At 51.0% G+C, this 22,200-nt stretch overlaps 1 protein-coding gene across 1 annotated transcript in view; it reads right to left on the bottom strand.

Annotated features, from left to right (window-relative positions):
* The window catches only part of ZSWIM5 (zinc finger SWIM-type containing 5), a 101,787-nt gene that overhangs the window by 27,414 nt on the left and 52,173 nt on the right, over positions 1–22,200 (bottom strand). The window contains exon 2 of the mRNA XM_072866896.1: positions 2,817–3,173. Within this exon, the coding sequence (XP_072722997.1) occupies positions 2,817–3,173 (357 nt within the window). The remainder of the gene's footprint in view (positions 1–2,816; positions 3,174–22,200) is intronic.

Here is a 22,200-nt window from a genome sequence, read left to right as displayed (position 1 = left end):
CGAGAGCAGAAACGTGACCCACTTAAGCAGGCAGAGGTCAAGTAGGGAGCAGAGCGGCCGGCACACCTAGGCTCTCTGCTCGGATTGAATCCTTCGAGAACACGCGAGCGCCTTGGCTGCGCTCCGAGACTCCATCATTACTGGACAGTTTGCATTTCCTTCTAGGAAGGCAGCCGGGAAGATCGGCATGCGGTGCACAGCCTGCAGCTACAGACTCCTACACGGAACAAAGCTCCAACGCCCCGAGATGAGCGCGCCAGACAACGGCCTGTAATTTTCTTCGCCATTCAGCCTCTGCAGGGGGAGAAGGAGCAGCCCTGAAAGCCTTATTTTACAAAACCAGACGATTCCCTTGCACAAGGGGCATTCCTCAGCAAGCCCGGAGTGCTCCCAAGGTGCAGAATTGGCTCTGCCATCCCACGTGCTCACCATCAACGTGGAAGGAGCAGCCCTTTGGGTGACCAGAGGCAGGTGGGGAAGACCCGATGCTAACCTGAAGCTCAACAGACCACTTCTCAGAAGAAATGGGGGGAAAAAAAGACAGGATTTTTCTAGAGAGGCTTTTCTTGCTCCAAGGCATAATAACCTCGGGTGTCCAGCGCGCACACACTGGGTTACTGTTGGGGCTGCAGAAGTTGCCAAAAGCCAGCTTGGCCTCAACCCAGAGGTAAACAAAGGTGTGACCCCAAGGGTCTGAACCAGACACAGCCAAGAAATGCACGCGTAAGCCCATAAAGCTCTATGTAAAGCATACCTTGAAGAATTTCAAATCCCAGGATCGGGGACCCTCTATGAACACGTGAACTGCAGCTGGGAAGGGCAAGATGGGGGAAAAATTTGGATCCCCTTCAAATGGAGCCCCTGAATTGCTCTCACATAGGCAGCCCCACACACCTGCAGTCCTTCCTTGCCCTGAGCTCCTTGCTCAAGTAGCTCTGCGATATAGTTGCACTGCGGCTGTGCTTCAGTGGCAGGACACGGAGGGTATAGCCTGCAACACTGTCCAGGATCAAAAGCCGAAGCCCTGGATGACATCACTCTGAACCTGAACGTGAGTTTTTTTGAGCTTTCCTTTTCACAGGGTGCTACGTCTGAGTTTTAGATCATCTTAAGATCATCTTAGATCATCTTTAAATCATCTCATCGTCTTAAGGCTGATCTACATCCTTCCCCAGGATGAGACTAGGCTGTAGTCCTGCTTGCAGAGGCGTTCACTTGCTTGTGACCCTGGCTACGCAGCCACATGGGTGTTGGGTAGGTGCCGCCTTCTGCTGGGTAAGTCAACGCGTCTCTATCGGTCCAAAATCACACACTGGAGTGTGTGAATTTGCACAAGTCTGAAGGGACAGAGAATTTTTGCTTTGTTTTTTAAAACCACTTGTAAAAACAAGAGGCAGATATTGAACCAGAGCCAACATCTGTATCTTTGTAAGACTCTCAATCACCAGCCTTTTGCTGACTCTAGAGCAATAAATATTCAGGGCCTTAAAAGCTTTTCTTCAATCTGCTTAGGAGAAAGCAGCCTCAAACAACGGCCAAGAAGGGATCTTGCCCAACCTCAGCTTCAGTGGATCAGCTCAAGGAGGGAGCGGACCTCACCAGATTCTTGCAGTACCACAGCTCCTCATTCTTTTTTAATGCCAAAAAATGAGGAACACCCACGCCCCCCCCCAGCCAGTAATTTAGAGCACAACCACACACGCAGCAGATGTGGCCCAGCGGAGGAGACAAAAACTTCTCCCACGGTAGAAGCAGGAATGACCAGCTAGAAGGAAGGGAGGAGAAAATATCTGACATCAGAGCTGCCATCACCCCTGTGGTGGAGGTGGACACCTGGCCTCACCTCTACATGTGGATTCAACCAGTTCAGATCCTATTTTAGGCTGCATATGGGGCTTTTCATCTTCGGAGCACTTAACAGGCATGTGTTAATCCCCACAACACCCTTCCCTGGCAGATAAGTGTTTATTATCTCCATCTACAGCTGGTGGGACAGGCACGGTGGGGAGCGGCTCATTGTTGCAGACCCTGGGCAACCTCCAGCTTCTGGGCTCCTTGGAGAGACACAGCAGGAGCACCTGGCTTGGGCTGATGAAGGGAGCCCCAGGGCAGCTCCCCAGGGAGCCTGGGCCACCTCCTGGGCCAGTGGGCAACTGGAGCAGGGCTGGGATGGGCACTGTCCCCCAGCCGGTGCTTTCCAGGGGAGGAAGTCAAAAGCATCTTCCAAACACAAAGCCCCGGGACACATCTCCGCCGCCTTTGTGCAGTAGGTCAGGACAGCAGTGCTCATTTATTATGAGCAAATTAACGCCCATGGAGATTAAAGCTTTATCTCCCACCGGCTCAGCCGCATCTGACTTAGCAACGCACAGGGCTGGGCTGACACCGCGTCCCCACAAGCTGGAGGAGCCACGTCCCCACTGCACCTCCCGCTCCCCAGGGTCCCAGCACCACGTCCTTCTGTGTTGGGGACTGAACGTACTCCCTTCCTCCACCGGTGGCTTCTCCATCCTGCTCTGAGCTGTGCCTTGTGCACCACCAGCCTACCTGCTCTGCCTTTTCTTGCCTGTTAAAGCCAGCGTTTGACAGCTAAACACATAAAGAAGAACAGAGGGCAGAATGGGGACACATGGCCAACATCGATGCGGTCCCAACACCCAGGCATTAACATCAGTTTGACACTGCCACCTCTCTCTGTGCAGCAACAGACAAACACGGCAAAGCGGAGGCCACCACCGTTGGTGTGAAACCACCACCCCAGCCCCAAACGCAGAGTGAATCAGTGCCGAGCCACTCAGGGAGGGAGGAGGAATTACCGTGCACTTGGTTGATCTCAGAGTTGGATGACAGGATCTCATCAGCCAACTTCTGGGCAGTGGGCAGCACTTCGGTGTGGTGCGCCGTGATCAAATACTGAACAAACTTCTGGAGCTGGTCCCTGTTCATCTGGAAAAGGGTCTCTGAGATGGGAAGACGGAGTTTGACCTGGTCCGGCTTGCGGATCCTGTACAGCGAAAGCGCCACGACGTGGGCGCAGTAAAAAATGTCCTTGTTCCCACAGCCGCATGTCACTGAGGTGATTTTGCAGCGGTCAAAGCTGATGGCCACCTTGTAGGTCATCTCTGGTTCTGTTGCAGTCGCCGGCTCTGTTACCGTCCCACTGAGGTGGAACCCTGGAGAGGGAAAGAAGAAGAGCGAAAGGCCATGTTAGCTTCCCTCTGACCACAACCACCCATGCAAACTCTGGAAGGTGGACAGGGCCAGCCAAGACCACTTATGCATCGCTATGTCAAGGAGCGCACCACCCAACGCATGCCATTCTGGTGGCTTACACCCAGCAACAACACCCAGCCTGCATACAAACGCGCTCCTGCACCAACACACGTGCAGCCAGAGTCTTCGGCAAGTTTATTTAACAGCAAACCCTCAGGGGATGAGCAAAGCCGCTTGGTTCCCATTTGTTTAAGAGTCTCTCAGACTGTTTCTCTCCTGGGAGTCATCTTCATCCACGCCTCCCTCTCACTGAATTTGTAACTCACATGAGCGAGGGCTGGCAGAAAAAGGCCAGGTTTTCTTTTCTTTGATGAGGCATACAAAAGACTCCCACAAATTAAATGCAACACAACTCCAACTTCAGTCCCTCAACCAGGCAGGATGCTCCAGGGCAGCTCTGAGCTCTTCCACACAGCGGGAACAAGGAGCAGGGATGGGAGCAATGCACAGCCTGAACCACGGACTGGGGGGGAAACTGTTTGTTCTTTGAGCTCCACAATATCTGCTGCTCCCCTCTGAGCTCTTGAGCTCTCCTCGAAATACTGTGGCCAGGAAGCCAGCCACTCATCGGCATGATCCGTGTGTTGGGCTGCAGGGACAGCCCAAATTGCTCAGGCAAATGCTATGGTGCTCCCAACAGCCCCCGCTGCACCACGAGGGGCTGCAGCACCTTCAGGCACAAACCGTGAAAAAACGTCCCAAGTCCCAAATGCAGGTGAAGAGTGAGAAACGGGCTCAGAAGGTCCTCTGGGTACAAGGAAGGTGGATGCACCAAGCAAGCAAGGGATAAAAAGTCAGCGAGAAAACACTGGATACTCATTAACCTCAATCTGAAAGCCCAGGGAGCCCTTCCCAGGAACCGGCTGCCGAGGAGGTCCAACACCACCACTTTGCACTTGCCCAGGCTCCTTGAAAAGGGACATCTTTGTTTCCCCTATCCGTCTGCCTCGTTGCTCCAAGGAGAACGAGGCCACGCCAGGAGGTTAACTAACCTGGAGGTGCCCCCATGTCAGAGCCTGGCATGGTACCTGGGAACCGGTGCCCCGCGCCGCCCCCCCCAGCCCTCTTCCCCGAAGAGGATGCTCACTTTTCTCCGTGCCACTGCAACCACATTAAGCCCGTGTTTGTACAGAGGTCCCTGCAGAGCCTGCCTACCGTCCCCTCGGAGAAGGCAGCAGACAGCTGAGAGCCCTACAATTAGTGACAGAAAAGGAGAAGGGGTGGTGGGGGGGTGAAGATTAAAATACATTAACTGCATCAAACCCTTGTGCGTTTGCCAGCTCTCACAAAGGCTTTCCGAGACAAATTCTACCAGAGGTTTTTAATAAATGGCATCAAAACCAGCTATTCACTGCCAGTCTCTTTAAAGCTACGCCAAAAACCACATTCAAATCTGATTAAGCGTCAAGGAGGTCTGCTTTCACTTTAGTGCAGGGGAGGGGGAAGCAGACCTGTTCTGCTGCCATGCCCGAAACCCACCCGGCATGGCCAGTGGAGTGGGAGGGGAGGGATGGACAACCCCGCACTGCCCTCTCGCTCGCACACTGCTGAGTGGAAGCACGGCTGTGGAGGTGCTGGGCTCGGTGCCGTGGGAGCAGCACGGACAGGGGCTGATAAACGCCCCTTCCGCACGAGTCCATCCCCCAGCAGCCAAACTACATAAATCCCAAGGATAAACTCCAAAGTGTTTATGTTTTACCACTTCTCTGGTCTGCAATGCTTGGCAGGCAGCTCCGACTCGCTGCCAGTTTCTCCCTAGTTTACTTTTTTAACAAGTTAAAGGGATTGGAAACTACGCTCCTGAGCAATAATATATGTATATATGTGTATGTACGCCCATAGGCACATATATATATAAAATCCGCTAAGACAAATTACTAGCCATAAACACTGCCTTCAAATGCTTACTTTACCAGGATCATGGGCCAGAACCCACTTGGGGCTAACTGGTGCAAGGCTGGATGAACTCATTTAACCAAATGACCTGTTTCAGACAAGTGTAAGTCTGAAAATACCTCAACCGTGGTCTGAATCCGGCCCCTCGAGAGAGGAGATTTGCCCAGATACTTCCCAGGCCGCTCTCAGGCATCCTAAAAGCTGTGCTCCCCCATCCACTACGAGAGCCGGTCCTCACAACTCGTAGCTGGGCTCTGCAGGTCAAACGGGACCGTTCGGCAACTGCCAAGTTCATCTGGCACTCGAGCCCTAAGCCAAGTGTCGGTTTAGACTTTAGCCGTGGTAGCAGCAGGTCTATTTAAGATAAACTAGAAACTCTATACAAAACATTTATCTGAAGCTTAGTTAGAAATTAAACATGGCGAGAGGGGGAGAGAGAGGAGCTGGCAGGAACAGCGGCATTATTACAGAATATTTACATTAACAGGTCAGCCTGCAGCTACCACACTGCGCCCTGCTCTGCGGCCAGGTCTGCACCCAGCGCTGACCCTGGCACCCATGGGTGGGAGATGGCTTCGCCGCACCCTTGGGTGGGAGATGGCTTCGCCAGCTCAGCAGTGATGGGTATCGCTGTCCCAGAGAAGAGTGGTGGTTAAAGGGTAGGTTACGGGTGTGGTTACTCCATCATCCATCAAAGCACTCACGCCTGGTCCACGTAAAACCCTGACGCTACAGTCACCAAGAGGCTACAGGTCACCCTGGAGAAGGACACCTGTCACTCTGCTCTCCTTGGTGCTCATCTCACATCCCAAGCAGCACGTGGGGCAGGTGATACCGGCACTCCAGCAGAGAGAAGCACAGCCCTGGCCGCAGACACGGTGTCTGGATAGCGCTGAGAGCAAAAACATACTATCCTCCATGTCCCCCCTGCATGTTTCAATTTAAGACGTTCCTACAGCCGAGTGCTTATCTAGGACTTCATCCTCTGTTCCTTAACATAAGCTAACTTGGCGTTTGATTTGCTGCCAGCAAAGTGACAGTGCCAGGGCTTGAAAACCATGGAAAAGAAATAATTAAGTATCATCTTTGTAACTACAGACTCATTACACACCATCGGAGCCTAGCTTTGTCCCAAGAACGACGTCACCTCCTCCCTGCCCCAGAACAGCCTCCCCTACTTTTACCACAGATGCTTCCCAGTGGATGCCCCTGCGATCCAGGTTGCAAAAGGAGCTGAGTGTTCATACCTGCCCCAGAAAGAGCACAGAAAGGTGCCACGAATGTTCACAGGCACACAGGACACAATGAGCACATCTCCTTCCTAATCCCACTTACCCATCAAACTGGGACAAAACACCGAAGGAAGGACATTTTCCCTGCCACAGCAGATCTGCCCTCTGAGTCTCAGCTCTGATGTTGCATTAGTGCTGCAGGATATTGTGCCTCTGATTTAAATTAAAACCAACCCTAGAAATGCCACCTGGGAGTCTGTGAGCACCAGTGGCACTTCCAAACTCTTCAGCTGGGCAACACCTTCCTCTTTGGAGCTGATAAATCCCGCAGGCTGGGAGGAACACGGACCCACAAAACATCCCTGGGCTCTGAAATGGCTGCGAAGGACCAAGCCTTTAGCAGCAGCTCCAGCGCAGCAGGCTTTGCTATCAAGACAAGACTGTTAAGGCCTCAACAGAAGTATCTTTAACCGAGATGGAGAATCCTTTGATCTCTAAACCTACTCAACCAAAAGGAGCTTTGCAAACCCTTCCAGTTCTGTAAGAGCTTCTAGATTCTTTCAGCTGGGCATTTTTAACCCAGATGTCCACAAGCCATCCATTAGGAGAGACTACCAGCCTGTCCTGCAGCTCCAACCCACCACCGGGCCGGCGGTGGACACCTCTAGTCTTGGGTCCTCCAGCAAACCACAGAAGTTAAAGTCAATGCACAAGCTAGTTACATTGAAATACCTGAAGTTCAGAGATGGGCAGACCACAGGTGGAGATTTAAACCTCAGAAACAAGCAAAACTCAGGTGTAACTCCTTCCCTTCTCATAACTGTGTCAGCCACAGCCCTCCAACACCCACAAGGAGGAGCAGGGAGAGGAGGACCCCGCAGCTACAACACTAGCCAGGAACTCGGGAGCTCCACTCTGCTCCCTCTGGCAGTTGCTGCTCACAGCCATCCCCCAGATTTCACACCGCAGTCCAGGCAGAAGTCACAGTTGTCATTCGCAAAGTTGTGCCATTTGGAAAAATTAGCTCGTTCTTCCCAGGCACGGCACTCGCTTGCCTTTCACGGAGAGTTAGCACAATCCTGCTGGGGAGGCACCCTTCACGCCAGACCTAACCCTGGACCAGCAGAGAACATCTGAGGTTGCTGCACTGGCATTGCTGCGCAAGAGGATGGGGATTAGTAACGCATGGGTAATGCGGGGAGCATTTCTTCACGTCACTGTGGCTCCTCTGCCTCCTCTGCAGGCTTTTCTCTGTCTTTGTGGAAACCTCGAAGCGGGGCAAGGAACAGCTCTGCAGAGAGAAACGTGCAACCACATCCACCCCCCTGAGCAAGGACCACTGGTGGGATGCAGCCAGATGCTGTACATAAGGAACTCACCCCCACATCTGGCTGCCAAAACCTCAAGTGACCTCCTAGTAACTGAGGCTAATATTTTGGGCAGGCTCCGTTAGGAGCAACATGATGGAAAGTCCATTCACGTAGCTTCCCAAAGAGCACCAGCCACATCCCCTTGCATCCCGGCCGGAGAGGGGCAGCTGCAGCGGACAGCAGCTCGGCTCTTCCCCCTCGCCACTCTCGCACCCAGTGCTGAACTGCCAAGACCCCACCTCTAATCAGACTAACCCCGTTTCAGATCCACGTGTGGGCAGCTCTGCCTTCAGGCCAGCGGGAGCTCTGCAAAACCAAATGGGAATGAATACACTGATATTTATGGGGCTCAGCAGATGCAGACGAGGTAAACTGAAATTCTCAGTGCAAGTTGTATATACTAGGTTAACATGACCCAAATATTTTTTTTTTAAATTTCCAAACCACAGCGGAAAGGTATTTTAAACTAAAGCGATTCCAAGCTCTTTAGTGATTAAACGGACTGCAGCTCCAGCTCCTAGTGGAAAAACCATTTGTTTTTCCACTGTGTGAAAGCCATAACTAGCAATGAATAATAATTGCTGCACCAAGTGTTATTTATAAGCCATTCTCGGTCACATTTCCGTGCCTCAAAACAGCAGCTTTCCAAACGTGAACTTAAAATCGGTCAATATTTGTAATGTAGACAACACCCGTGGGAGGAAGGTGTCGGCGTGCTCACGCGGTGAGAAGCGGAGGTTAGTAAAAATCTCCCAAAGCTTCCCAGCTTCTAGATCAATTCCTCCAGCCGGCTGATGCTGACAATTGCCGAGTCCCTGACCTTGCAGTTGGAAAGGAGATGGGCTCATGAACTCATTTGCACATGACAATGCTCCAGCAAAGTGAATCATCTGCCTCCGATAGTAACGGAGAGTACGGCGTGCCCCAGCCCTCCCGGGCTCTATTCAACCAGCGCGGGGCTGGCCTTTTGTACTGCCAGTGCAAGAAAGACTCCGCTGAAGATGTGTGCAATTAAACCCACTTTTCTTGTTGCTCTTTTGATTCAGCATGGCTCAATGAGAGGCACCCTAGGCAGGTGTTGTCACACACAGATAAAATGTGCCTTTTCAGAGCGCTGGCAGACAAAAAGAAAGAGGGTAAGACTGAATCAATTGCCATTTCTCCCTTGCAAAATAGGGAATCCAGGCTTCCAGCAAGTCAATGAGCAGAGCTGGTACAAGTTTACATCCTCCCTCCTCCCCAAAGCGATTTATTTTTGTGATCGCCGGCAAAGGTGTTGCCGCTGAGCGAGTCCTTGGCAGGGATGAAGGAGGCAGGCGACGGCTGGCTGGAGGATGCTGCCCCAGCAGAACGCAGCCGTGCTTCTTCTGCTGTATGTTTTCCCCTTGCAGCCCTCCTCCCCGGTCCCCACCACGCTCCTGTCCTTTCCCGGTCATTACCACCCTGGAAAGGCACCTCTGGCTTTGCAGAGCTAACGAAGACCATTAATAGCCGCCGCAAAGGCCGTGCCCGCAGCTGAGCTGACGCCAGAGGAGCCATAACAAAGGGATATGGCTGAGTTGGAGAGGATGCGCTGTGCCTGCAAGCGTCCCCGCACGTACCTACGGCCTCAGACACCAACTACCACAGGTTTAGGAGAAATACTGTGTCCCCGGGTAGGCCAGGGAAGAAGCATGAGCTGCAGCTGTAAACAGAGGAGATGCAAGTGGGGCTGTTTGTGCTGGAGGGAGCCGTAAGCTCCTCTGAGCAGCTGAGTAAGCTGGAGGGACGCTCTCTCTGCCATCTGCTCTGATCCCACACCACCTCCTGCAAATGAAGAGTCAATCCGCTGGTTTCTATCCCTGTTAACCTCTAATCAGCCACAAGGACCGGCTTCTGCCTTGCTATTTATGCGAGCCAGCTAATGCGTGAAGCACACCGTGCTTCCCATCCGCTCCAGCATTACTAGAGTTAAAGGACAAAGCTGTTTCCCTGTCCCGAGCACTCACTTACACAGATGCCCTTGTATTAACTCAATTTCCCAGTGATTTCCATTATTACCCTTACGAGACTTCTGGTGTTTGTTTATGTAGGAGCCTGAAATGGAGGGTTTTTTCCTCCCCCTACCCAGCTCAGGGGCTGGCTGGACCAAGGCCGTGCTCCAGCAGGCTGGTCCCATTCTGTCACATTCCCCTAAAATATTCAGGACTGTTCCCCCATTTTCCCTCCAGCCCACAGTGCTCTTTGTTGCCCATCCAAACCTGAAGACCCAACTTTTTTGGGTTTTTGTTGCCAGCCCCAAAGCCAAGACCGCCCCTCCCAGCATCACCTTCCACATCCTTCCGCCGCCTGCCAACAAATGGCTTTTTAATCTACCCAGATGCGCAACCCTTGCTTCAAAGACATATGGTTTGGGGGAAGAAGGAAAAAATACAACCAGTTTTAAAGCCCAGACTGATTTCCTCTGCTAACGTGCAGCCCTGCAAGCTGAATTCCTCCGCTAGCAGTTCAGATTTAACACAAACCAACCCGAATACCATTTTTGCAGCAGCATAAGCAATAGAAAGGGCTTGAAGAGAGGAAGGGCTCACCACATCTTTGCTAACATGTGCTGTTCACGTAATAACTGGTGGCAAAATGCTGTCAAGTCTCTGCTCTTTACTGCTACAGTATATCTTATGGTAAGCTTGAATATAAAGAGCTTTCTTAAAACCATGAGAAATTAGAAAGATGAGGATGTGCAGTACATTTTTTGGCAGAAGCGGTGAATGCACCATCTCCACATCAAGGGAGAAAAAGCAACACATCTCTGTGACCATCCCAAAAGCATCCCTCTCCTCTCTGCGTTCCCAAGCGGCTGTGTCTGAACAAGGAGCAACGCAGTTCCTTGTTATAGCTCAGGTGTTTTCTTAACAGATGCAGGGTTGTTTCCAAGCATGAAAGAAAATATCCATGGGGAGGAAATTCACTATCGCTGGAGTTTCCAGGCTCGTGCGTCCCATCAGTCGAGGCTGCCACGGAGCAGATCCAGCCCCGTGCTGTCACCACTCTGGCTGCCTCAAGGAAACCGATGGGGGATGCCAAAACTCACAGGCAAGGCTGAGCTGGGGTCATCTCCTGACTTCAATGGAGCCACCCAGATTTCCAACAGCTGAGAAGCTGGCTTCTAGTACATAAAAGGGTTTTAATTAGGAAATGCCTCTTATCCCTCCATGCATGTGTCACTACAATGGGATCACTGATCTTCACCGCTGTCAAAAGCGAGTGGAGCGGCACTCTTCCCTCCATCGTCTTTTTTTTTTTATGTGGCAATTCAAACAACCCTTAGCCCCACAAAAAGAAATCCAGACCACTAAAAGCAAAGCACCTCCCATGCCAGAGCCCTTAACCCGTTGCTCCTGGCTTAAGGGCTCACCCCTGGCTACCCTCTGGTCGGGAAGAAGTTGCTCCAGAGCCATGGACATCCTTTGCTCTACGTATCTGCTCCCCTTGCTGACCTGCTTTTCTGAGATGTGGCCTCCCTCCTGTGTCGGCAGCTTCTCCAGGTCTCTCTTGACCTCTGGCTGGAGAGCAGCTTTGGATTTTGTCTCCAAATACACAAAGATAAATTGCATTCAATGCATATTTTGCAATTTAAAGCCAGCTCCGGAGCGGGCCACCTCCATACCAAAACCCAAACTCAACCCACCAATATGGAAAACCAAAAGCAAAACCAAGCCTGAGAGCCTCCTGACTTGTTTTCTTCCCACGTTTTTGTTTTGCACAGGGCAGGACCGGCAGCCAGCCTAACAAGGACCAGAATCAAACCAGGGCACCGTGCAGCAATGGAGGGAAGCAGGACACCACCCTGCTCCTCCGTGAGACACCAAACCTTAAAATAGCAGCTCTACAATTTATAGGGAAGTTATTAGTTATAATTTTCCTGGGCCTCTGAAGCCTTCTGAGGGAATGAGGCAGCCTAGATTCAGCACGAAAATCTGCTCCAAATTCTTCCCAAAAAAGACATTTTTTCCACTAAGAATAGCTCTATTTTTTTTTAAAGGGAGGATAAAGGCTGACTTTCTAAGTTATTGGCAATGTTGTTAAATGAACATTATATTTACAAAGCGTTTCAATAGCATTTGTAGTAATGGCCTCAGCAACAGATTTGCTGAAAAGGTCAATTAACTTCCTTCCGAAAACCTCGCTTTTAAGCACAGAAAACAGCTCTGCATTGAAACTGCTCCCCCAAAGTGGAAAAATCTTTGAGATGACACCATTTTGCCATTTCTGCTCTCCATCCCCCATTCAGGAGTTGGGCACAGACCCAAGGAGCAGGCACCAGGACACCCCTCTCCTGCCAACTTTTACAGCCCCCATTTATAATAAACCCACCTTTTTTTTTTTTTTTTTTTTTTGCTATTGAATTTCACCGAGGAAACCACAGCCAATCATTTTTTATATTGCAGAAATATTATTATACTTAAACGGCTTAGCTCACTTCAGTAGCTTCACAAAAACTTAGCGGTTTCCTTTCCCCCCACCCCAAACCAATGAAGCTTAAATTTTGGAGCTTATTAGGGCTGCTCCATATAGGGAAATTAACTAGTCATTGCAGAATAAAATATCCAGCAATTGCTATTCCAGATCAGCCTCCTCTGTGGACATTTTATTCCAGAATCATTCTGGGAAACCTTGTGAGTGTATTAATTCTTCCTGAAGGAAGGGACTTTAATTCCAGGACAGGGAGTCATTCAAATAACTGCTGCACACCAGTGGCTGGACTGGTCACCAGCCCTTGGTGACAACCCTGACCAGAGCAATCCCAGAAGAGGAGATGAGGGGGGGGTGTCAAGCTTGGGAAGGCTGATGCTGAATTTCAATGTCCAGCAAAAATTGAGGTGAAGGAAAGGCACACACCTTGATTTTGTGTGGAAAAACATTTTTCCAGCTTTCTTTCAATCCATAAGCTGCAAAGTGAGAGGAACCGTCTAGTGAGAGGTTAGAGGACTTTGCATCACGAGGTGTAACATCTGCCCCACAGCGCTGGGGAAAGCAGCAAAGGATTCCTGTCCCTGGGATCTCTGCACAGAGCCGGGGAAGGGTCAGCTACATGGGGACCTCCAGCAGGACCACGCTTTGGAGGGGGGAACACTTGCTGTCACATTGTGCTTCCCACATCTCTGTCTTGGCTCTGTGCTCTTCCAGCAAGAGTCCTGCGTGCACATTGCGGTCCCCCATCCCCTGCTGGCCCTTCACAGGAGGGATGGCAGTGCTTATGCGCATCCCTAGAAGGTCGCAAGGTTTTCACCCATCATGTGCATGAAGTGTGCTGAGGGTATCTGAAAAGCACCAAACCTGACAGTGGAGAGACCTGCAGAGCATCCAAGTGTGCTGTGGCAGCTCCCACACCTAGTTCAGCCTGCTGGTGGATGAGTTTTCTGCTTCTTCCACAAGGACCAGGTTTTTGTTGGGTGTCCTCCTGTCCTACCAAACTATACATCATGCCCAAAATTACTCAAGACAACTACAGAGTAGGCTCCATGGAGCCCACAGGCTGTGCCACAGCAGCTGGACTCGTGCCATCTCCTGGCCATGGCCATTTCCCCAAGCTTCACAAATGGTATCACAAAAGGGATCCTTGATACACTGTCCACTGCCGCCCACAAAGCCCAACACACTCCAGAGGACAACAGCAAGGCAGCATGTTCAGGCACTATAAGAAAAATCGAAGAGGGGCAAGACCAACCCAAGCGAGGCAACCACATACAAGTTCTCAGTTGCCAGTATCTCCTCCCTGGTAAGACCCGGAAGCGAAGTTTGGGGTGATGGCTGACGAGCAGTCAAATTGCCCAATTCTGCACAATGAAAACACTCTGCAGAACAGTCATCACACTTTAAGTAACACTTAAAAACCCCTTTTGATCACATTAGTTTTCACATGACCCTTCTGAGAAGTCAGGAAGGCAACGGGAGGTCTGAGGAGCCAAGACTTCCCCAGCAGCCCTCCTTGCTTGAAAGGAAGGCGGTTAGGAGACAGATGCCCAACAAAGATGCTCCGCTCTCCCGCATCAGCAGTTTTCACCATCTTTAGCACGCAAGCATTTCACGAGACACAGATCCCCGTGCCATGATTTTAAGCCCCATGGTGCTACCCTTGCTCCTGGACATGCGTTGTCCCCAGCAACTCCCAGCCGCACATCACAAACCTCTGCTTTAGTGAGGACCCTGCAACTGGAAAGCTGTCCCGGAGGATCCACCACGCATGGGAAAACACTAGCGCTCCTGCTTTTCAAGTTCAAGATGACTCTACGGCTTCACAGCCTTCAGAAACACACAGGGCCACAAAAGCTGATACCCAGAGAGACGTGAACCATCGCTTCGTTGGGTAGGAAGCGGTGTACAGGCTGCCTCTGTAAAACTCATGTTTCTGATTAAAAACTTCACAGATTTTTTTTGCTGGAAAAACATTGTTATTCAATACACACCCTGGACTGCAGGCTCCTCCATTTGCTTTTGGTACAGTGTAAACATCTAAAACGACACCGCGTAATGACAAGATCTGTCATCAGGATGGCTGGGGCTACAGTAGAGAAAAAAAAACCGAGGGAGCGATCCATTCCTTCTCTCTGGAATTCATCAGAATTAAAACAAAAGGAAACCTACATTGTGCAGTTAATGCTAAATACACAGGACCAAAGGGAAAGGGGAAAAGTGTGATGTGAGACCGTTTAGCGGTGGTTTTCTCCCATTATGTGGCATGAGGTCCTTCTGGTGGTGGATGGAGAGTCTCCAGCTCCTCTAACCACAGACCTATTTCAGTAATTAAGTCCCCTTATGAAAGGGAAAAGGGAAAAGGGAAAGGGGAAAAGGGAAAGGGGAAAAGGGAAAGGGGAAAGGGGAAAGGGGAAAGGGGAAAGGGGAAAAGGGGAAAGGGGAAAAGGGAAAAGGGAAAAGGGAAAAGGGAAAAGGGAAAAGGGAAAAGGGAAAAGGGAAAAGGGAAAAGGGAAAAGGGAAAAGGGAAAGCCCTGTAATATCCCAGCCAACTACCTGCTGGCTGGCTGAAATATAACCTGAAAGCCCCACCGGAGTGAAACCCCACCCTGCAGCCTCCTGCGCCTTCTGGTTTGCCCCCGTCCTCCGTGGGAAGAGCCAGGCAGAGCTCCCTGGCAGCAGACACCACGCGTGCCAGAGGGTTATCAGCAGATTTATCTCGATTTGGAATTGGAAACAACCAAAAATGCAGTGAGCTCAGCATAATGGGACAGAAACAAAGTAAAAAGCAAAACCAGATGAGCGACTGGAGAGTTGACTCCTCTCTTCCCTTTGAAAAGGGAAGCCGGTAATTTGAGAGAAGGCGGTTTTACCCACAATCTCAGCAAAGGGTTTTAGGAATCGCTCTAATCAGCACATAACCCAAGTATTACATGGTGCTCCCACTTACAGACTGGAAAGCAGGGGGAAATCTTCCCCGACCCTTGAAAAAGGGTCCACAGACATCCCCAGAAAAGGGGGAGCAGCCACGCACCGTGGGTGACGCATCCTGGCTTGGGGGTCTCTAACCCACCCAGCCGGCAGAGCGCACCTGGGGAGCTGCACCCTGCTGGGGATCTCCCCCGAGAGCGGTACCCACCACCTTCCCCTCCCTGGGCTGACCCAGGAGCAGGGTCCCCCTTCACGCAGCCAGGAAACCGAGGCAGCAGCGTCTGGCAGCAAAGGCGAGCGCGTGGGACAGCAAGCTGGGAAGCACTGAGCAAGGGATGCAAGGAGCCCACGCTCGGCCGATGCCTCTCCAGAAAGGAAACCTCCAGCCCTGCCTTCCCTGCAGGAAACCTTCTCAGGCTCAACCTGGAATATCTGCAAGGTTTTGGGTAAACTCCCATGGTCGGGCTTTCCAGGAACCGTGGCCGCAAGGCTGAACATGGTGCATAATTGCAAACTAAATTGCTGTAATTAGAGGGGTCAGGGCCGACGCTGGGAAAGTCATCCTCGCCAAGATGACACCTGAAAATGGATCCATGCGGGTGGATTCCGTGCTGCCTCAATGCTGCATGCTCTAACCCCGCTTCCCACGGCTGCTTAGCAATTCCCACAGCTTGCTGCACCAACTATGCATGAGGCGTTACATACCCTCACACTCGAGTTTTGCAGATGAGGAAAAGCCAGGAGGTAAAACAAAGAGGTCATTTTCTCCTCCAAGAGGTGCCATTTCAGCCCCCACCGGGATGCTGGCCCGCAGTGCATGCCAATGAGTAACGGCGATCGGACCATTTGGGGTTGAAAAGCCCCAACCTGTGGGGTCACGGGACAAGCCTGGCTATCACGGGCACCTCAAGAAGATGCAAGCGCAAGCTCGAAACCACACGGAAAGGTGCAGAAATGAAACTCAGTTTTCTTCCCAAAGCTCCTAACCTTTTAAGCAGATCCAGTCATTCTCATCATGGCTCAGGGCTTCTGAGCACTCAGGTTTAGTTGTTCGGTGATGTTAACATCACCCTGATGCACACACAGCCAGGCTCCACCATCATCTCCATGTTCCCACAGAAGGGGTATGTACAGTGCCCAGGGCCAGGCCACCCCCAAACCGAACACAGCATCACCTCAGGTGGGTGTCTGAAGGAAGCAGCTGTGGGTTTCTGGAGTATAAAGAGGGCTGAGACCTGACCAGCACCACGCATCAAACAATGATGCTCACCTGGAAGAGCAATGCTGGGGATTGCCTGGCAATGCATGGGGAAGATGTGTCCATCCAGTCATGCCGGGTTTCAAACTTACTCAGAGCTAAAGGAGACGGGAGACCCAAAGCTCCCAGCAAGACCAGCTTAATTCCCCCATTGTGCGAACAGCTGTGGGTGCCCTTGCTCGGAGACCTACTTGCAAGACTTTACACCCAACGCTTGTGTGTGCAGGGAACCGTCACATTTTATCGTCTCCGACACCGATGCGCCCACTTCAATGGCAAACAGTCCCTGCAACAACACACATGCCAAATTAAAACGATTGCAACCTTCAGCAGCCTCTCTCTCTGAAGAGCAATTGCCATTACTTATTAATTTGCTTCCTCAAGATAAACAAGAAATTTATTAAAATCTGAAATAAACGGGGAGCGTACAGGGCAGCAGAGGGACAGGAGGTTGCTGCTTGTCTTTAAAAAATAAATACTTCTACACTGGATTACACTTTCCACTTGCTGTTTCCCCTAGGAGCCAATTTCCACACTGTGCATTTCCTCAGGAGATGGAAGGAGATGTAAACCTCACAGACTTCTACAGCAGGTCAAGGGCTCAGCTGTCTTCGAGGGAAGGAAGCACCAAATTTGGGACCTAGCAGGTGAAATGTAAATAAAAACAGAAATTTTGAAATAAAAGCTCAGTGCATCTTAGTGATGAACACCTGTCTACAGGCCGCTCTCATGGATCACGACCGTGACATCTTACAGAAGAGGTGTATTCTTTTAAAACCAATTCAGTTCCTTGTTTAGAGAAACCACTCTGTTAAACCTAGAGATGAACTCATCATGGATGGAGAGACCAACACTTCTCAGAAGAGCTAAAAGCAGAGTCTCGCTCCATCCAGCCAACAAGCAGGTGATGCTCACAGGTGGAACTGGAGACACGAAACTCTTCAGCACAGTTCCCACATCATCTACAGTGAGGAGAAATGGTTGGAAGGACAATGAGGAGCAGAGTTCCCATCATGCTCATGATGTACATTTGCAAAAGCAAAACGTCATCTGTGGATCTTCCACTCATGCAACAGCAGCTTCAACAGCCTTGCTTTCATACATCCCCCCTTGTTTCTCCAACCATAAGGAATGGATTAATAACGGCTGTCGCCAGCACAATGTGAGTTATCAGTCGCATCAGTACACCAGGCCAAAGTAGAAGCAAATTACACTCCCAGTATACTCTGCATTTGTGCAGGCAAGAGTGCGTGGGAGATAAGAGGGAAAGAAAATGTGCAGCAGATAATCAGGACACCTAAAATACAAGTGGCGAGTTCACCGTCATGGCTGCCTTCAGTCCTGGTGATTTACTAGAAATCAACCTGATTTTTAAGTGAGCAATGCTGAGCAACAGCACTGAGGAAACCTCTGGGGCAGCCGCAACCACTCCACCCTGTGGGAACTCTAGGATGCCACCAAGCTCTTATCCCTCAGCCTTCCCCTTAATGAAGGTATGAAAACCCACATTAGCATCCTCACCATCTCCAAACACATAACTGGTAAGAAGTGCAGCTTTGAGAGCTCTGGGCCACCAAGAGTAATGGGTATGCAATGGGTATGAAGTGTGTTGGGAGAGACACCGCCAGACCCATAAGTCTGAGTAAACTAAACTGAAAAGAAATGAAACCCAAACTCATTACTACATCAATCCCATCACAGGCTCCGTTAAGCTCAGCCAGCCTTAACTGTTGGCCCCTTCCCCTGCCGTCCCCTGGACCATGCCAGCCCTGGGGGCTGCCCCAGGCACACCTTCACAATCCCCACGCTAAGCACTTGGGAAATGGTACCCCAGCTCAGCACCCCTGGAAGATGTGATGACCGAAGGGTCACCAGTTGACATTTCCAGGCTGTCCTGCAGCGAGTCGACAGTCAAAACAGCCTGTCAGAGGCTGGTGCAAGCGGCAAAGCCAACGCTGGTCGGTCCAGCCTCTTGCCAGCCTCCACCTTCCAGTCCATCGTTTGCCCAGCCTGCATTCTGCTCCTTCGCACCCGGAGCGGGCTGCAGACATCACCCAGTCTCGAAGGCGGGGGCTGCTGAACCCAGCTACTGCCATCAAAGTCGCCAATTAAACTCACCTTTAAATTTTCAGCTGCCTGCATCTGCACCGCTGGATATTTAAGCTGACGCTTTTGCACGTTCACTTTGTCTGAAGCCAACAGATCAATCTGCCTCAAATACAGGAGATCTCTTTTTAACACTCCAAAGCTAATGAAAAAAATCCCCTCTGGTGAAAGGACAACACTGGATCAGAGAAGTTTTATTAGCCCTTAACCATGCAAAGTTGGAAGCTCGTCCCCTGTTTAATTCTAATACTCCAACTCTGTTAAACATTAACTGTATAAATAATCAAATACTTCACATGACAGAGCCATACTTCCAATCTGGGGCCAATAACCCAGAGGGTAATGAAGGGTGTAGTCTTCTGGGCTGAAGGATTTCCAGCACTCTCCAAAGAGCAGAACAAAGGCAGTCCCTTCCCCCTCCACCGCCTTCAAAGCAAAAGCTTTGATTCGCTCGGGCAAGACCACATCAAGCCAGAGCACAGGCATGCGAACGGTATGTATCTCATCACCCCCCTCCGCTCCAGAGACACATGCGAAACCACCAGCCATTGTGTGGTCTCTGCTCCGTCAAGGCTGGCAGCCTCCGAGCATCCTGCCTCCGAGCATCCCTCTCACCTTCGCTCCGCACCACCAGGGAGGTGACGTGGCAGCAACCCGCCCAGCCCACATCACTCCCAGACACGGTCCCTTCCACCAAATCCCCGGTGCTTCTCCAAGAGGAGCATTTTCCTGGCAAACCGCACTTGGGTGAGACGGGAGCTCCAGCTCTCCAAACGCCTGTGGTCTTCTGCCCGGCTCGCAGGGGCCAGAGACTCAACGCCGCCGAAAACAACTCCAGTTTCCAGTGCTTGTAATGAGGAGCGCAACTGCCTGGCACCTCTGAAACGAAGCTCTCGCCCTCTTTGGGCTTTGGTTTTCCCGACTGCAAAGCTGGGACAATGTCCCTTCTGGGCCTCACTGGGGTATTTTAAGAAGCAGGCTGAAGTTGTTTGGCTCGTTAGGAAATGACCGGTGCATTTGCAAACTACTGCAGAAAGAAAGATCCATAAAGGAAAAAAAAAAAAACGATTTGAAAGAAGTTAAAAATGAAAAGCTGCATTAAAAATATATAAATCTGATGCTGGCCATCCCCCTCTTCCAAGGTCAAGTTAAGGTAATTTTTTGGAATATGTAATCATCTGATGTCCAGCACTTCCCCGGTTTAGATTGATGCTCTCACTTTAATGCTGACTGAAAAGCTTCAAGTGATGTTTGACAATCAAAGTAGCAGGAGCCAAATGGAGAAATGTTCGACCCGCAGCCCTGCCTAAAAGTGTGCTTTCAGTACTTCTGAGCTGACTTTGGAAAATTAGTATTGGCTTTGCCAGAACCCAGGAGAGCAATTCTGCATTAATTATCGCTCTCGCTCTGCAGACAGACATACAAAAAATAAAGACGAGTGCAAGGCTCGTTCAGAACAGGGGATCCAGCACCAGGGCTCAGCACAAACATTTTCTCCTTCAAGTGTTATTCAACCATCCAGCTCCTGAAGAAAGCCCTTGACTGTACCTATGCTGCATGGTAAAGCATGGTCTTACCATGTCCCATATGATTTTGTCCACACTGAGTTTAGCTTCAGCACACAACATCTGAGCTGTATAAAAAACAAGCTGAGGTCAAGCAGGGGATGCATCGCCCAGTCTCTTGCTGCAGTGAGCATGAAGCCCCTCTGGAAGGGGCACAAAGTCCTCTGGGACATGTGCTGGCACACCCATGCTCCGCACCACCTCTGCTCCTGCAGACAGTCCATACAGACGTGCGGGCAAGTGGATCAGACCGAAGGGTGGGCATGCCTCCAAAGCAGGGCATTCACACCAAGACTTGCATCTTCAAAGGAGTCAGCAGGACTCCTCCCTAGCAGCTGCATGGGCAAGAAAAGACCCATCTCCACCACTGCACACTGCAGACCCAGCTGCATGGTTGAGTGGTGCTGTGTATGGTCATCAGGCCACCTGTGTATTATTAATTAGACCAAAGCAATGCAGTCTGGAGTTGTACTGTGCCGGTATGGGGACCTGTTTCAGCAGCAAGTTCCCCTGCTTCCCCTAGCAGGACCCTGCTTTATCTCCTTCTCCTGCGGAATGGGGGGAGTGCAGTTGGGATGTAGAAGCACAGAGAAGGGCTCTTGGCTTCTAGCGCATCATGTGTGGGGTGGGGGAACCCAGATGTTGCATCCTGGGGAAATGCTTTTTCTAGTCAGCCCATCGTTTTCAGTTTGCTCCTCTCAGCACTCCCACGAAGCACACACAGCACGTATGAGAGCATAAGACACCCCTCCTTCAGGGGTCCCCAGCCTACCAGCACTGACTGGAGTAGCTCAGGCTTAAGCCCAGCTCTTTGCAGACACAGCCCACCCCACGTGCAGAGACATAGCTTGAGAGCGTACAGAGTAAACGTAAACGGGAGAAGGGTCCCAGATCCTTGGGACTTGGTCCCTTCAGAAAGCCACATTGGAAAGGGCTTAGCACTGATTTACAGCATCCGCAAGCAGATTATAGCAAGTAATTCAGATGTCATTCAAATTACTAGTGCGGCACCAAGGGAACGACCCTATGTGAACATTGGACACGAGCCTCTCGGTCCCTCCTGGCTCCCTCACCCACGCTGACATGCTTCACAGGCAAACTGCCCACGCCGAGAACAAGCAGCCTGCTCCAGGGCTGATTCCTACTGCATCTCCCATCCTTATTTAAAACAGGAGATAGCTGGTTTCCCTGTTGAATGCGGTGCAACACCAGCCGCACTGAACAGGCTTAGTCTAAAACACAACCCGCTGCCTTTCCAAGCCAAGGAGGAGATATTCTCCCAGTCTGCAAAGAGTAATTTCAGAAACCCTTAAAGCCAAGCTCTTGGTCTTGCTTTCCTTGACATAGCAAAGGCAGAGAAAGCATCACAGCTCCCTGACAGCTGCTTTTTCTGCCAGCTCCTTCAGTGAGATGGAGCTGCTTACAGCCCTCTTCCATCTCTGCAGCAGTCTTCTAACCAAGTCACACCAGACAGGGACGTGGAGCTGCCACGGACATTTCCGAAGGACAGTAGCCATTGATGGAAGTCACTGTTGAACAGATTTCCTATTGGAAAGGTTAAATCTTGAGGATCATTCGTCTACACACTCATCCACGAAGGGAAAGATTGGTTTTAAGGTCAAACAAAAGAAGCAAATTCACCCAAACTGCTGTGTCCCAGCCTTTGGTGCCATGACTGCCAAACCCAACAGAGCAGCACAGTTCTCCAGCTGCTGCCTGTCACATCGCTCTCCTTTCCCCGTGGTAAATGCACAGAGAACCCAAGAAAAGGAGAGAGGACAGATAAGGCTCCTTCTGAAGAGGAACAACCCCATGCCTTGTGGGGCTGATGGAAAAGCCCTGCCAGGAGTACGTCCAACAGCAAGAGAGCTCACACCGAGGGCCCTGGGGAAGTATCTACACAAGCTTTCCTTGCGTGTATGCTCTCCCCTAGACACCTACCATTGCTCTCACCTTGGAGGCATGACACTCAGCTACCTGCCCAGCAGGTCAGAGCCCAGGTGGAAGGCGCAAAAAGCCCCAAAGCAGGGCAGAGTCGGCAGCATCACACTGCACACCTCCAAGATGAAGGAACCTGGGCTGGAGGCATGCAAGACAGCCGGGACACTGTGGTGGAG

Source organism: Ciconia boyciana, chromosome 7, assembly GCF_034638445.1.
Source record: "Ciconia boyciana chromosome 7, ASM3463844v1, whole genome shotgun sequence".
Classification (NCBI taxonomy): Eukaryota; Metazoa; Chordata; class Aves; order Ciconiiformes; family Ciconiidae; genus Ciconia; species Ciconia boyciana.
Note: the sequence above shows the minus strand (reverse complement) of the source record. Positions and strands in the feature narration are given on the sequence as shown.